Source organism: Chelonoidis abingdonii, chromosome 3 (assembly GCF_003597395.2).
Source record: "Chelonoidis abingdonii isolate Lonesome George chromosome 3, CheloAbing_2.0, whole genome shotgun sequence".
Taxonomy (NCBI): Eukaryota; Metazoa; Chordata; order Testudines; family Testudinidae; genus Chelonoidis; species Chelonoidis abingdonii.
The window spans coordinates 191,927,296-191,941,410 of record NC_133771.1 but is presented as its reverse complement, the minus strand read 5'-3'; the positions used below and the strand labels follow the sequence as shown (position 1 = coordinate 191,941,410).

General features: G+C 40.4%; 2 protein-coding genes across 12 annotated transcripts in view; one reads left to right on the top strand and one right to left on the bottom strand.

The window, feature by feature from the left end:
• The window catches only part of MSH6 (mutS homolog 6), a 29,211-nt gene extending 21,663 nt beyond the window's left edge, over positions 1-7,548 (top strand). Inside the window, exons 5-10 of the mRNA XM_032772044.2 lie at positions 720-991; positions 1,643-1,760; positions 3,988-4,077; positions 6,288-6,442; positions 6,645-6,844; positions 7,378-7,548. Coding sequence (XP_032627935.1) covers positions 720-991; positions 1,643-1,760; positions 3,988-4,077; positions 6,288-6,442; positions 6,645-6,844; positions 7,378-7,456 — 914 coding nt within the window. The 3' untranslated portion in view covers positions 7,457-7,548. The remainder of the gene's footprint in view (positions 1-719; positions 992-1,642; positions 1,761-3,987; positions 4,078-6,287; positions 6,443-6,644; positions 6,845-7,377) is intronic.
• FBXO11 (F-box protein 11) overlaps positions 7,515-14,115 on the bottom strand; it is a 183,798-nt gene continuing 177,197 nt past the window's right edge. For 8 of the 11 annotated variants that reach the window (XM_032772050.2, XM_032772046.2, XM_032772047.2 and 5 more), the window contains 5 exons: positions 13,675-13,785; positions 11,802-11,909; positions 9,345-9,453; positions 8,956-9,054; positions 7,515-8,858 (listed from right to left, as the gene is read on the bottom strand). In XM_032772050.2, the coding sequence (XP_032627941.1) occupies positions 8,729-8,858; positions 8,956-9,054; positions 9,345-9,453; positions 11,802-11,909; positions 13,675-13,785 (557 nt within the window). In that variant the 3' untranslated portion in view covers positions 7,515-8,728. Of the gene's footprint in view, positions 8,877-8,955; positions 9,055-9,344; positions 9,454-11,801; positions 11,910-13,674; positions 13,786-14,115 lie in introns of all 11 variants that reach the window. The other 3 variants (XM_032772049.2, XM_075064417.1, XM_075064415.1) reach the window with 2 other exon arrangements.

The window sequence follows — 14,115 nt, the reverse complement described above, 5'->3', positions numbered from 1 at the left end:
GCTCAAGAGCTGCAGAGATAAGACGGTCAGACTGGTGGTGCCAGCGTGGCCTCGCCAACACTGGTACCACGCTACTGGAGCTGTTGGTGGACACCCTTATTGCATTGCCCCGATCCTAGACCTGATTACCCAGGACCACGGTTGCCTTCACCAGCCCGACCTTCATGGCTTGGAAGCTTCATGGCTAAACCCCATGGAACTCATGTGCTCCAAGCAGGTTAGGAGGGTCTAGCTTGGTAGCAGAAAACCTTCCCCCAGGACTGTATACCTGGCCAAGTGGAAAAGATTCACAATCTGGTGCACGCAGAACTGCACACCCCCACTGCAGGCACCCATATTGCTTATCCTGGAATACCTACTGCACTTAGAATCGTAGAATATCAGGGTTGGAGGGGACCTCAGGAGATCATCTAGTCCAATCCCCAGATTTTTGCCTCAAATCCCTAAATGGCCCCCTCAAGGATTTAACTCACAACCCTGGGTTTAGCAGGCCAATGCTCAAGCCCTTGAGCTATCCCTCTCCTATCTGTCTTTGGGTGTCACTGCACATTTCTCCCAAATGACTGGGCACGCACACCTGATTGGAATCAATATGAGCAACACATCTCAAAGAACAACAGTTATGAGAAGATTAACTTTTTTTTGTGTGTGTATGAACAATGAAAAATCCAGGAATGGGAGATAATTACAATTAATTGGAATCTTTCTAACTTTTGTAGATGTCTTGATGTGCCTCACTAACTATAGTCAAGGTGGTGATGGACCATTCTGCCGACCTGTAATTCTACTGCCAGAACAGAATACGCCACCCTTCTTGGAGCTTAAAGGTTCACGCCATCCATGCATTACAAAAACATTTTTGGGGGATGATTTTATTCCTAATGATATTGTGATAGGTTCCAAGAATGAAGATGAAGACGACAATAGTGAAGCCTACTGTGTTTTAGTAACTGGCCCAAACATGGGTGGCAAATCTACACTAATGAGACAGGTGACTATGAAATATGGTTACTTAAAACATGTTTTGTCCAGGGCACTAAAGAACATTACATCAAGGAGTTATTAAATGCACTATTGAAATCTCAAGGTTGGAGTGTAGTCACAGCTTGACAGCCCACAGTAACACATCAGCAGTTTGGGCTGTAAAGTGAAAAATACTCTGTGGTTGAAAATACAGCAAGTATTTACGTAAGAAGGATGTAACCTACCAATAAGAATTTAGTCAGAGAAACAAGACACATACTCTTGTTCTCAGGAAGTGGCAGAGGTTCTTTTAATAAATGCAGGTGGGCTCAAGATTTCATTTCATTGGATAGAGGGTGGTTTTCATAACACACTACCTCTGTTGGCATAATGGAATATTGATTCAATATGAACTTTGGAGTTATGTGTGGGAGGGAGTACTGAATTGCCAACACCAATTCCTGCAGTCTTTAGTTTTTTCAAAGATATCTGTCCAATTATTAGCTAGGTTCAGTCCTACTTCTAGTCCTAGCTGGTATGGGCCCAAGAGTAGGGGAAGATATACTTTGATTCCTTTGTTCTTGCTGTGGAACTAAATTACCAAGTGAAACATGTGGAAGGAGAAAAGTTGGACAGTAGTATGCTTTTTTTTTTTTTTTTTTTTTTTTTTGTTCTGCAGGCTGGCCTTTTGGCAGTAATGGCTCAGTTGGGATGCTATGTACCTGCTGAAGCTTGCAGGCTTACTCCTATTGACAGAGTATTTACAAGACTAGGTGCCTCAGACAAAATTATGTCAGGTGAGTTCCTAAAATTGTACAAATGTAAAAGTACTTGAGTAGATTCAAATAATTCACTGGGTGGTTTTCTAGACATTTGAGTACAATTCTGATCTCTTGCCAGTGGATCAAGTCTTGAGGCTGAAACTGTGTATGTCATCCTGTATTAAAGGGGGTAGCCAGTTGCAGTTCTTCACTTACCTGTCTTGTGGGGGAAAGTGAACCCTCAGGTGTGGCTTTCAGGGTGGAAACAGGACCTCAGCTGTGTCTGGGTATTCCACATGCTTGTCTATTATGTCCAATGGGAGACCAGGATAACTCTCTTGATTACCCTTGAAATTGGATTCCCCATTGGGAGACAAATTTTGAGGTAGCTTTCTGGAAGTTAAACAGCTGATGGCAGGTCTCCTTAGAATACCCTTTTCCAAGTACTTTGGAACAGAGAAAGTCAGGTACTACTTAGACTTTTGTGGTGTAAGGCTCTGTTATAGGAACATCATCTGTCTCTCAAATATCCAAAAGAGTGTGGCTGATGTCAAAATGCATCAAGAACCCTGAGTCCACATCACTCAGAGAATGTAGAAAAGTAGAGCTCATAAATTTCTTGGAATATTTTATCTTAGCCATCTATTTAGGGAAAGAAGGAAGCCAGTATAGAAGAGGTTGATTGCATGGAAGCTGACTGTAGGACAGAGGTGGAGACATGAGGACTTATGGATTCATAAGCATATACAGTAACTCCTCACTTAATGACCTAGTTATGTTCTTGAAAAATGCAACTTTAAGCGAAACTATTAAGCAAATTCAATTTCCCCATAGGAATTAATGTAAATAGGGGGGCTTAGTTTTCAGGGAATTTTTTTTTTTTACCAGACAAGACATTATTTACATACACAGTATAAGTTTTAAATAATTTTAAACATTTTAATACTGGACTCACCAATAATGATTGTGAAGCTTGGTTGAGGCAGGAGGCTCTGCTCCATTTGCTAGGGGTCGGGGGCTTGCTATATTTTACACACACACTCTCTCTCTCTCTCGGGCTGGATTTTTAGCTCTAGAATGTTCCATATTTATTTCTGTTAATGAAAAGTTCTTGCAAAAATGTCTTCCATCTGTATAAAGATGTGGTCTAGAGAAATCATGGCATTTAATACTGGTCCCTCAATCTGCCACACATCTTAGAATACCACATATACAGATGGAATTAATACATACAGTAGTCGTCTTGAGAAGCAATATTGAATATTGCATGAGAGCTTGGTTGGGAAATGTGACTGTCAACATCAGCATCATTTAAACATTTCAGTAGCAGGAGAGAGAACAGCTTTATGGCAGTTGGTGGAAGGAAAATTGATAGGACTGAAGAGATACTTGAAAGAAGCACCAAGTGTTCAAAATTCCTCAGGATAATTCTGCTCTGTCTCCAAAAACTTCCTCCTTCTCAAAGTTTTACTGAAACCTGAGAAAAGTTACTGGTTAAATTAAATACATTTTGGGATTTCTCTCTAGCTGGGGAAAGTTAAGTTCATATCTGGTTTAATTTGATCATTTAAAAATAACTGCTGCAAAGTCTGCTGTCTTGCATGTATGGAACTTTGTGTTTTGTCAGTTCAGAATTCTACTCAGGTGTGAGTCCCACTGAGAAAAGGGCCTTGCATTTTGTGATACGTAAAGATTTGAAATATGTTACTTCTGCTTGTATTGTGTTTGTAGAAATAGCAGAAATTTCAAGCCTAGTTTTCTCTTACTTGAGAATCTTTGGGACGTTTGAATTTTATTGTCTTAAATTGAAATCTGTAACAAAAGCTTTATTTTCCAAAAATGTTAGTAAATTGACTTAAATAGGTGTTTGTAACAACATTTAACAGTCTAATATCCCCATCCCCATCATTTTCTCAACTTATTGGTTTTTGTCACTATTTCACCAGTTATTCTTCTACCAGAGAAAACTTTGATTTTTTTCCTGCTGGCTTTTTTGCATTAGGATTAGTGTACAAACAGGGTTGAAAACTAGTAATACTAAAAAACTCAGTTATGTTTGTTCCCCTACCTGATAGTTTGAATGTTGTTTTTTTTTAAGCTCCGCTTTTTCCCAGGGAGATTTTCTTGCTAAAGCTCTGGTCACAGACTAAACAAACTTCCAGCAAGCTAATAAATGTTCTATTGTTGAACTGTATGCTGTACGTGCCTGCCTTTGCAAAACTTCTATACCCTTTGAATGAAGCTTTGTTTTTGTCCTTTTTAGGGGAGAGTACGTTTTTTGTTGAGCTGAGTGAGACTTCCAGCATACTCCGGCATGCAACAGAGCATTCCCTTGTGCTTGTGGATGAACTAGGTATTCAAGCTCTTTTAATAAGCATGGGGAATAAACAGGGAAAACTGGAAGTATTAGTACATAAGTTAAATTAGTTGACATCAGACTTTGTGGATAAATCTCATGACTGGAATATTGGTATAGAAGGGCATAAGCTTGTTCAGGAATCCAGATGGGGGGAAAAAAGAGGTGGTGGTGCATTATTTATCAAGAATACATATCACTTGTTTTGAGATCCAGAAAGGGATGAGAATAGACCAGTTAAGTCTGACGGGGGGTTAAAAAAATGGATAATATCATGGTAGGGGTCTACTCTAGACAACCAAATCTAGAAATGCCTCTTCCTCCTAGTCTTGAACAAATATCCAAAACACAAGACTTGGTATTTATGGGGGACTTTAACTACATCTATTGCAAAATGAATATAGCAGCACACACATTTCAAGAACTTATTGGAAATTGAGGACATTTTGTTCCAGAAAGTGGAGGAAATAATGGGGAGGATAGCCATTTTAGACTTGATTCTGACCAGCAAGGGAAGAATTGGTTGCAAATCTGAGATGGTAATAATACATCGGGAATTAGAGAAAGATGAAGGAAAACTTAGGTCCTCTCCTTAGAGGGGAAGAGCTAATAACTTGACATAAAGATTGATTTCTTTAAGTCTATTTTGTCTGCCTTCATGAAAAAGGTTAATGGTGACCACATACTCAACACAATTAGTATTAACAGTGGGGAAGAAACATAAGCCAAAATATATAAAGATCAGGTTAGAGTATTCAGATAAATTAGATGTATTCAATTCAGGAGAGCCTGGTGATATTCATCATAGGTGGTACTTTGAGGAACTAGCTGAAGCAATCTTGGAACCCTTAGCACTTTTCTTTAAGAACGCCTAGAGGACAAGTGAGGTCCCAGAGCCTGGAAAAGGGCAAAGATCTTTATATCTTTTAAGAAAGGGAACAAAGAGAACCTGGGAAATTATAGAGCAGTCAGACTGACTTTGATATCTAAAAAGCTACTGGAACTAATTATAAAATAATTTGTAAGCACCTAGAGGGTAATAGATTATAAGGAATAGCCAGCATGGATTTGTCAAGAACAAAGCATGCCAAACCAATCTAATTTCCTTTGACAGCATTACAGGTGGGGAAGCTGTAGACATGATATCTTGATTGTAGTAAGAACTCTAGGGAAATGTGACTAGATTGAATTATCATAGAGGGTACGCTTCTTTGGTTGAAAGGCTGTATTCAGTGTTAATGGTTTGCTGTCAAACTGGGAGGATGTATCTAGTGAAGACCCACAGGGGTCAGTCCTGGGTTGAGTATTAATTCTGTATTTTCATTAATGACTTTTGAGAGAAGAGTATGCTTATGAAATGTGCAGATGACACCAACGTGGGAAGCGTTGCTAGCACTTTGGAGCACAGAGTTAATTGATTTTGACAATTTAGAGAATTGGTATGAAATCAGCAAGGTAAAATTCCTTAAAGACATATGCAAAGCACTACAGTTAGGAAGGAAAACTCAAATGTTCAATTACAAAATGGGAAATAACTGGCTATGTGAAAGTACAGCTGAGAAGGATTTTGGGGTTAATATGGATCACAAACTGAATGAGTCAACTGTGGGGGGGGGGGGAGGCTAATATTCTGGAGTTCATTAATAGGAGTGTGTTATATTGAAGACGTGAGGTAATTCTCCCTCTGTACTCCATACTAGTGAGGCGTCAGCTGGAATCCAGAAGACAGAAACAAATGATGAAAAGTTTAGAAAACTTGGTGTATGAGAGGAGGTTAGGAAACTCAGCTTGCTTAGTCTTGAGAAAAGATGACTGAGGGACCTGATAAGTCTTCAGCTATGTTAAGAGGACAGTGATCAACTGTTCTACATGTCCACTGAAGGAAGGACAAGTAGTAGTGGGCTTATTCTGCAATGAGAGAGATTTAGAAGGATTTTTCTGAATATATAACTTAAGGATAAGGATAGATAAATTCTAGAATAAGTTTCCAAGAGAGGTTGTGCTATAAATTCCACCGTAGTTGTTTTGCGCTAACTTCCCTGAGTAGACAAGCTGTTAGTAATTTAGGGGACTCTGTTTCAATAACATGTACAGTAACTTGAATCTGGCTTTAAGTTATCTCTTTAAATGCAGGATTGAACTCCTGTTTTGCTAACACAAGTTAGTTCCACTTTGGATGTGTGAAGGATTATCTTCTTCTCTTGCAGGTAGAGGCACAGCTACTTTTGATGGTACAGCTATAGCAGGTGCAGTTGTTAAAGAACTTGCAGAAAATATAAAGTGTCGCACACTTTTTTCCACACACTATTATTCATTAGTAGAAGACTATTCACACAGTGCTGCTGTGCGACTGGGCCATATGGTATGTACAAACTGTTGAACTTCAAGGAAAGCTATTTGCATCACTTTGGGAAGTGGGGTTTTTATTGGTAGGTTGTGTTCCACAGGGTGCACAGAGCCTCAGTTTTCTACCTGTAATCAAAAAGGTGTCCTGAAAGAAAGATGTTCTATGTACATTAATCTAAAAGTATTGGATAAACTGCTTTTATGATGATTTTTTTTAGGCATGTATGGTTGAAAATGAGAGTGAAGATCCAAGCCAGGAAACTATTACATTCCTCTATAAATTCATTAGAGGAGCTTGTCCTAAAAGCTATGGTTTCAATGCAGCAAGGCTTGCTAATATTCCAGAGGAAGTTATTCAGAAAGGTCACAGAAAAGCACGGGACTTTGAGAAAATTACAGTTTCACTGAGACTGTTCAGGTAAGTTATTTCCTGAATTTATTTTAAAAAAAACCCCTCCCTATGTCGCACAGCACCTGAGTTTTGGGTAAGTGGCTATGCTAGAGCACAACAGAAGGGGGAGGAGGGGTTTTCCTCTTGGCTCCTAGGGGGAGCTAGACATTTTCTCATGGTTCACTTATCTTGTAATGCCTTGGCAATTCTTAGGTGTTACATAACTTCAGAGAAACAGTAATGTTTAAAATCATAAGACTATCCTTTATAAATTCATATGAAACCCATCAAGGGTCTGAATAAAAGAGCCTAATAAAATATATTCTTAGACATTAAAAAACCATTCTTCAAATATAGACTAAGTTAAGTGGTAAAACTGAAGGCAAAGGAGGGTTAGCCCCTTATTTTGATTAACTGCCTGCCAGAAAAAACTCCTGATCCATCCTTAAAGGTGGAGACTGATTTACCTAGAAAACATTACTTAGTGAAGAACTTACTAGACCTCTTTTACTAAACATAAATGTTACTTAGCAATGTGGACTTTTTTTCCCCCCCTTTAGGCACCTTTGCCTGGTGGCAGAGAATGCAGCAGGAGATAAAGCTGTTCCTAAACTGATGACTGTAATCAATAATCTGTAAGATACAGTAACAAGTGTCAGAGTGGTGGTTTTCTCACAAAGATGATATGCAGACAACATTTTGATCTAATAAACTTTATTTTTTAAAAATGACCATTTTTTCCATTTTCTTTCCTAGGAAATTAAACCCTTTTAATTCTTACCTACCCTCTACATAATGGTTATTGAATACTCCACAATATATTAAGTCTAGATGTTATGGTACATGCATACACTTTCAGGCTGTTGATTACCCACTGTCACCAATACACATAAATGGAAAAAGCTATGAAACTGTAATGAGCTGTATATATACTTGTCTCAGCTTCATTATAGCAGGAAATTGCTGTGATTTCCTGTTGATATAGGTAATGTCCAGACTGTTCAAAAAAAAACTATGAACAGAGTAAAATACAAGCTTGTTTTGAGGAGACTTTCTAATGTGTACTTTAAAACATAGTAAAACTTCCATTCACAAAACTTAGATACAGGGGTACTTTGTTTTACAGTGCATTATTTATGCTAGGAAGTCTCATTAAAACACTTGCTTTTTGTTAGGGTGATTTGAGGACAGACTATTGCTGGGGCAGGGAAGGAGATTTTAACTTTTTTTTTCAAAGGATACCAGAAAAATTGCTGGATATAATTTAAGATTAGTGTTTTCTCTTTCATAGAAAGAACGTACATACTGGGACATGAGTACAGTTACAGCAAGTCTAGGTGTGCTAACAAAACAGGACACATTCAAGTACAATAAGATTTTTTGCTTGAAATTAAAAACAAACTACATGAGTAAAGCATTTAAAATCATATTTTTCAATCTGAGTAAATGTTAAAAAAAATCAAAAGAAATGCAGAAGTGCTAGCTCACATTTTACCATGTTACAAAAGCAATTGGTACCCATGTCCATAACAGCAGCAACAAGGAATGCTGCTTGTCTACAGAATAGTACTACTGCAAATTGGACTGCATTTCAATGCTACTTGTAAAAACACCAGCTTTTCAGAAGTTGGTATCTGTACAAAATTGCAGCTTATTTTCTTCACTTCTGTCCCTTCAAGAGTCTTTGTTTACACAGTAATGCTAAAACGCCCAGTTCTGTTATCCTGAGTCAACATATTGCCACTTTCTTTTTGGTAGGTTGAGCTCCATAGTGTCAACACCTTACACATCCATTTTTAATACAGTCTCTTTCTGCAGAAATGGGCAAGTATAATTTCCTCCAAAAAAAAAAGTTTAACAGTTATGATATTAGAATGGCAGGACTTTTTTTTTTTTTTTCCTGAAAGGAATTTAGTTGTGCTGCAATGTATTAGATTCTATAGGTGGAGCAGAGTCATATAGTGTATCTGTATCATGTGTAGGCTCTCCAGCTAGCGTACAGGGATTAGACAGTGTTCCAGCACCACAGTCACAGAAAAACCTAGAAGAAAAAAATTATCTTCAGTAGGAGAATTAAACTTGCTTTAAGTTTGAATGGTAAAACTACTCAGCCAAAGTATTCGTTCTTGTTAACATACCTATCGTGTCTAATAAATTCTACATCATGTCCTTGATGGCACTTCTTAATGCAGTTCACACATATGGCGTTACGATCTGTGGTGTTACAAGTGTGACACCTAAAGTAAAATGTAGCACATTAGGCATGATTTGAAAATGGACAGGTGGTTACAGGCACATCTGTAATTGGCAATGTTACGCACATAAAAATACCAACCTCCTTGTAGAAGTAATATTCTTAATCAAAAACCAATCATTTTTATGTTACATCTGAGTACTTAACTTGCGGACTCTAGAAAATAGATCTAAGTTGGTTCATCATTTACACTAGACAGCTTTCTATTTAATCACTTATATGCTAGAGGGATGCTTACCTTTCATAACCTACAACTGTTTATAAATTTGTTACCTGTAGAAGTCATGCATTGGGTAGCTGGTGTAACTTGATATCTTATACAGACATTGGCCTCTACTGACAGCCTTTTCTATGGCATCTTGATTGTTCATTATTTTGTTATCTGTAATAAAAGGGTAAACTATCAGATAATTAAAAAACATTCCTTTTAGGTCTCACCACTCCCCTTCCACGCATGGAATACTCCTGGGGGAATTCTTCTGCACACAGTATTTTCAAATTCTGCACATTTTGTTTGGTGTGATTATATTGTGTTATTTTGACAGTTTCAATTAACTACATTTATTTCAAAATACCTGTCAGCAAGTATGTCCAACAATACAGACAACAAAAATGATTAAGGAAATGTTTTTTGATAAACAGATTCCTTACTAGACATTAATACAGAATTGAGTAATTCATTTAAATTACAATACAGAACTGTATTTCCTGCATCCCTCAAAAGCAGTGCAAAGGTTTGGGGGAGTTGGGGTAACGGAGGAGCTGAGGGAGAGGCAAGTAATTGCTAGGAAGGAGCCTGGGTGAGAACTTGTTGGGTATGGGGGGGGGGGGCAGGGGCAGAGAAGGATTGTTAGGGAGCTTCCCCCATGCAGACCCTGGCTGACCCCAGCCTCTCCCATTCAGACAGGTACATCTGCCCGACTCCAGGTGTCCCTGCACCCCCATGTGTTTTTAGCCCTCCTGTCCCTATGTGTATCTGTGGCCCTGCACCTCCACTCCAGTTCAGCCCCTACCCCAGTCTGTCCTCCCCCACTAGCCCTTATGAGCCCCTGTCTGAGGCCCACCCCCAACAGCCCAATGCTGTCTGTCTTCCCGTCTCCTGACCTGGCCTGTGAAGAAGGCAGACTCTCTCTCTTTCCTAGCTGGCCAGAAGCTGCTGCTCTGTTCTAGTGCCATAGCACCTTCTGATGAGCAAAAGGCAGAACTGCAGCAACTTACTGGCAGAAGCTTTTTTCTGCGCAAAAAATTAAAAATATGCACAGCTCATTAGTTATGTGCAGAATTCCCCTGGGAGTAATGGAACTACAGGAACAGGTTGAGTTCTCTATGTCAGAATTTTAGGCTATAGTTCTAGAGTTTAAGTACTCCTGATAGATAGATAAACAACTGAGCCATCCCTTCTAGATTCCAGGTCAGGGTTGCTGTCAGATTAGTAGGCCAATTGATAGGGCTGCTTCTGCATCCCTCAGGGAATGCACAGCAGAACTGAAATCCTCACTGAAAGTGAGACAGAGAAAAACATGAAGCAGCTCTGGTCTTACTTCTTTCAGTAGTACCCATAGCCCTTATTGACCAAGGTTTCACACCTATATTCTAGGAAGTACAACAGTATTATTTCCCCTAATTTTTCAAATGAGGTAACATGTTGTAAAAGGTTACTTCCAGCAGAACTGGGAATAGAACACAGGTCTCATCCACTCAGTCTATCTATACCCACTGTTCTTAGCAGTAGGCCATACTTTCCTCCTAGGACCAAGCACAGACCCTAAGAACCTTGGTACCCAAGTCTGCTGTCTCACAACTAGCTTTATAATCCACTTGCAAAGTGGTGCCTCACTAGTGTTTGGTTCATAGCAACTTACTTTAACAGACTTGTAAAGTAAGTATCTGAACCGTACTGGCTACTTGTTTTCACTCATGTAGCAAAGAGTTCTGATTATAGGAATTTAGTATGGTCTTTCAAATTCCCAACCAGAAAGAATTAACCACTATCAAAACAGTCTGAAGAAGGATTAACTCAAGAGTGGCCAAACCTGTGGCTCTGGAGCCACACATGGCTCTTCAGAAGTTAATATGCAGCTCCTTGTACAGGCACTGACTCCAGGGCTGGAGCTACTGGCACCAACTTTCCAATGTGCCTGGGTGGGGGTGAGGTGCTCATTGCTTAACCCGTGGCCCTACCCTCCCCCACCTTGAGCCTGCTGTGCCCTCACTTCTCCCCCTTGCCCCAGAGCCTCCTGCATGCCACAAAACAGCTGACTGGAAGTACAGGCAGGGAAGGAGAGGTGCTGATCAGCAGGGCTGCCACTGGGTGGGAGGTGCTGGGAGCTGGGGGAGTGGACGGGGGGGCTGCTGACATATTACTGTGGCTCTTTGGCAATCAACATTGGTAAATTTGGGCTCCTTCTCAGGCTCAGGTTGGCCAACCCTGGACTAACTGATGAAGTGGTCAGTGGAAAAGGCTACATTCTGCCAGGGAAAATTTAGATACAAACAGTAGTTTTCATTTTACTCCCTTGGAATCTGCAGTGCTTTAAAGTTGTTCCAGCTATTGGCTTAACTCTGAACAAAGCTCAACCTTTTTTTAGGTTCAGGGCAATTTAAAGTGTAATACTGCCAAAAATGAGACACTGGGATATGACAAATTCTACAATCCTGAAGTCTCCAGCACGCCACTCATCTTGAAGAAATGTCATACATAAACAAATATGCAATGTAAAATCCACACACCTTTCATTGTTACATTGACACCAGATGCTAGAAATAAGCCTCCAAAACGGTTGTTGAAAATCTGATTGCCTTCTAATGTTGCAGTTGCATGATTTGTTATTTCAATACCTGTATTTGGTGGAGGTGAGGCAGAGAATCAAAGCCTTAGTGTGCATTTTATACCTTTTTCAGCAGCGAGATTTACAGTTAAAGCACTTAGCATTTCCTACTATCTGTCAGACAGTAATTGGCAAAATGACTAATATCTAGAAATTGTGCTGTGACTGACTGAGCTAAAGTCCAAACATTCCCACTGCATCTCTTCATAGAGAAAAAGCCAATTTCATGTTTTCCAATTAGCAACTAATAATCAAACCACTAGTTTCTTAGATAACAGAGCAGTACAACTGGCCAAGATTTTCAAAAGTGATGTGATGTTTTTAGGTGCCCATCTTGACCTGGTTTTCAGGAACTGTACACTATCTGAAAAGATATGCTCTTTTAAAGGTGTCAAGTTGGGCACCCAAAAAGTCTGTTGATTAAGCCCATGATTTTCAGAAATCAAACTCCTTCAGGTCACTTGGCCAGAACTCATTTTGGCAGCTCCCCAGCACTACATAGAAGCAAGACCTTTTAAAGGTCTTCACAGAAGCTTGCTTTTTCTGAAAGACAAATGGAGAACACTCAAGCATGCAATTTCAATTGATTAGGATTAAAGAACTATTATAGCACAATTTCTAACAAGCAGCAGTGTATGAAAGTCACCATTATTACAGTAAGACTTAGTATTCCTATTCAACTGATTCCATAAAAAAATACGGATTTCAATACTTTTGATGCCTTCCACGCAAAGTGATTCCAGAATCTCAGAAGTATGTTGCTAAAATTTTCCTTGCTCTAAAACAGGATTAGTGATAGAAAATTCAAGTCAACTCTCACCAAGTCAGTAACATTTACATCCTGATTGACTTTCAAAAGAAAATTGTGAACAGTTACTAGCAAATCTGGTATGTGATGAGATAGAAACTGCATTATTTCCTGATAAGTTCTGAGAATGCTGCAAAACTGGCATTTTGGCAATTCTAAAATCCCAAATGATTTCTAGAATATAACTGTAGAATATCTCAGACTGTTCAAATGAATAATAATCCTAGCTGTAGAAAAGGGACTCTTGCCTGTCATAATACTGAAATCTGTATGCTCTAACCCAGGGGTCTCAAATGACAACGAGGGCCACATGAGGACTAGTGCATTGGCCCGAGGGCCACATTTACTGACACCCCCCCCCCGCCACCCTCAGCCCCACCCCCACTCCACCCCACCCCTTCAATGAGGCCCCGCCCCTGCCCCACCTCTTCCCTGCCCCCATTCTAATCCGTTCTCCGAAATCCCCAACTCAACTCGACCCCCTCCCCGTCCCCGGGGGCGCAGGAGGGGTGTGGGATGTGACAGGGACTCAGGGCAGGGACTGGCGGTGTGTGGTGCAACAGGGGTTTCAGGGCAAGGGGTGTGGGGTGCAGCAGGGGGTTCGGCTGCAGAAGTGGCTTGGGGGGTGGGCTCCGGCTCGATGCACACCGGGGGCAGGGAAGGCTCCCTGCCTGCCTGCCCTGCCCTCGTGCTGCTCCGGGAAGTGGCTGGAACCTGGGGAAGGAGGGGCGCAGGGGTGTATGTGGCTGTTGTTTCAGGCACCGCCCCCAGCAGCTCCCATTGATGCGAGGCAGACAGGGAGCCTGCCTGGCCCCTGGTGCAGGTCCGGCCAGAGCCACTGTAAATAAACGCTGGGGGAGGGTGGAGGGCCCGCGAGGAGCTTGTGGGCCGCAGAAAATAACCCCGCGGGCCGCATGTTTGAGACCCCTGCTCTAACCCTTCAAAATACGATTTAAAGAATACAAACCTGCAGCAAAGCCATCAAATATTCGATTATTCCTTAACACAGGGTGACTGTTGGTGCTGATGAGAACACCAGCTTGAGCATTCCTAAAAATATCATTCTCTTCAAGGAGACCTACAACAGAACCAACAACAAGCACCAGATTTAAGGCTAAGCATCACTGTGTTTCTCTTTATAAGAAATCTGTATGATATTTTATTCATAGTATCAATGGTTTCAATGTCAGTGATGGGTATTCCCAGGATGAAAGGATTACCAGGATGTTGGAGATAATACACATCACCCTTTGAAAGTTATTCTCAATTTATATGCATCTAAGGATATTTAATAAAACAAGGATTTTCAGTACAGATGGGGAAAACGTGGGACCTATGCCCACAATAAGCTCGTAAGTAATACACCTAGACTAGTGGTTCTCAACCAGGTGTACACGTACCCCTGGGG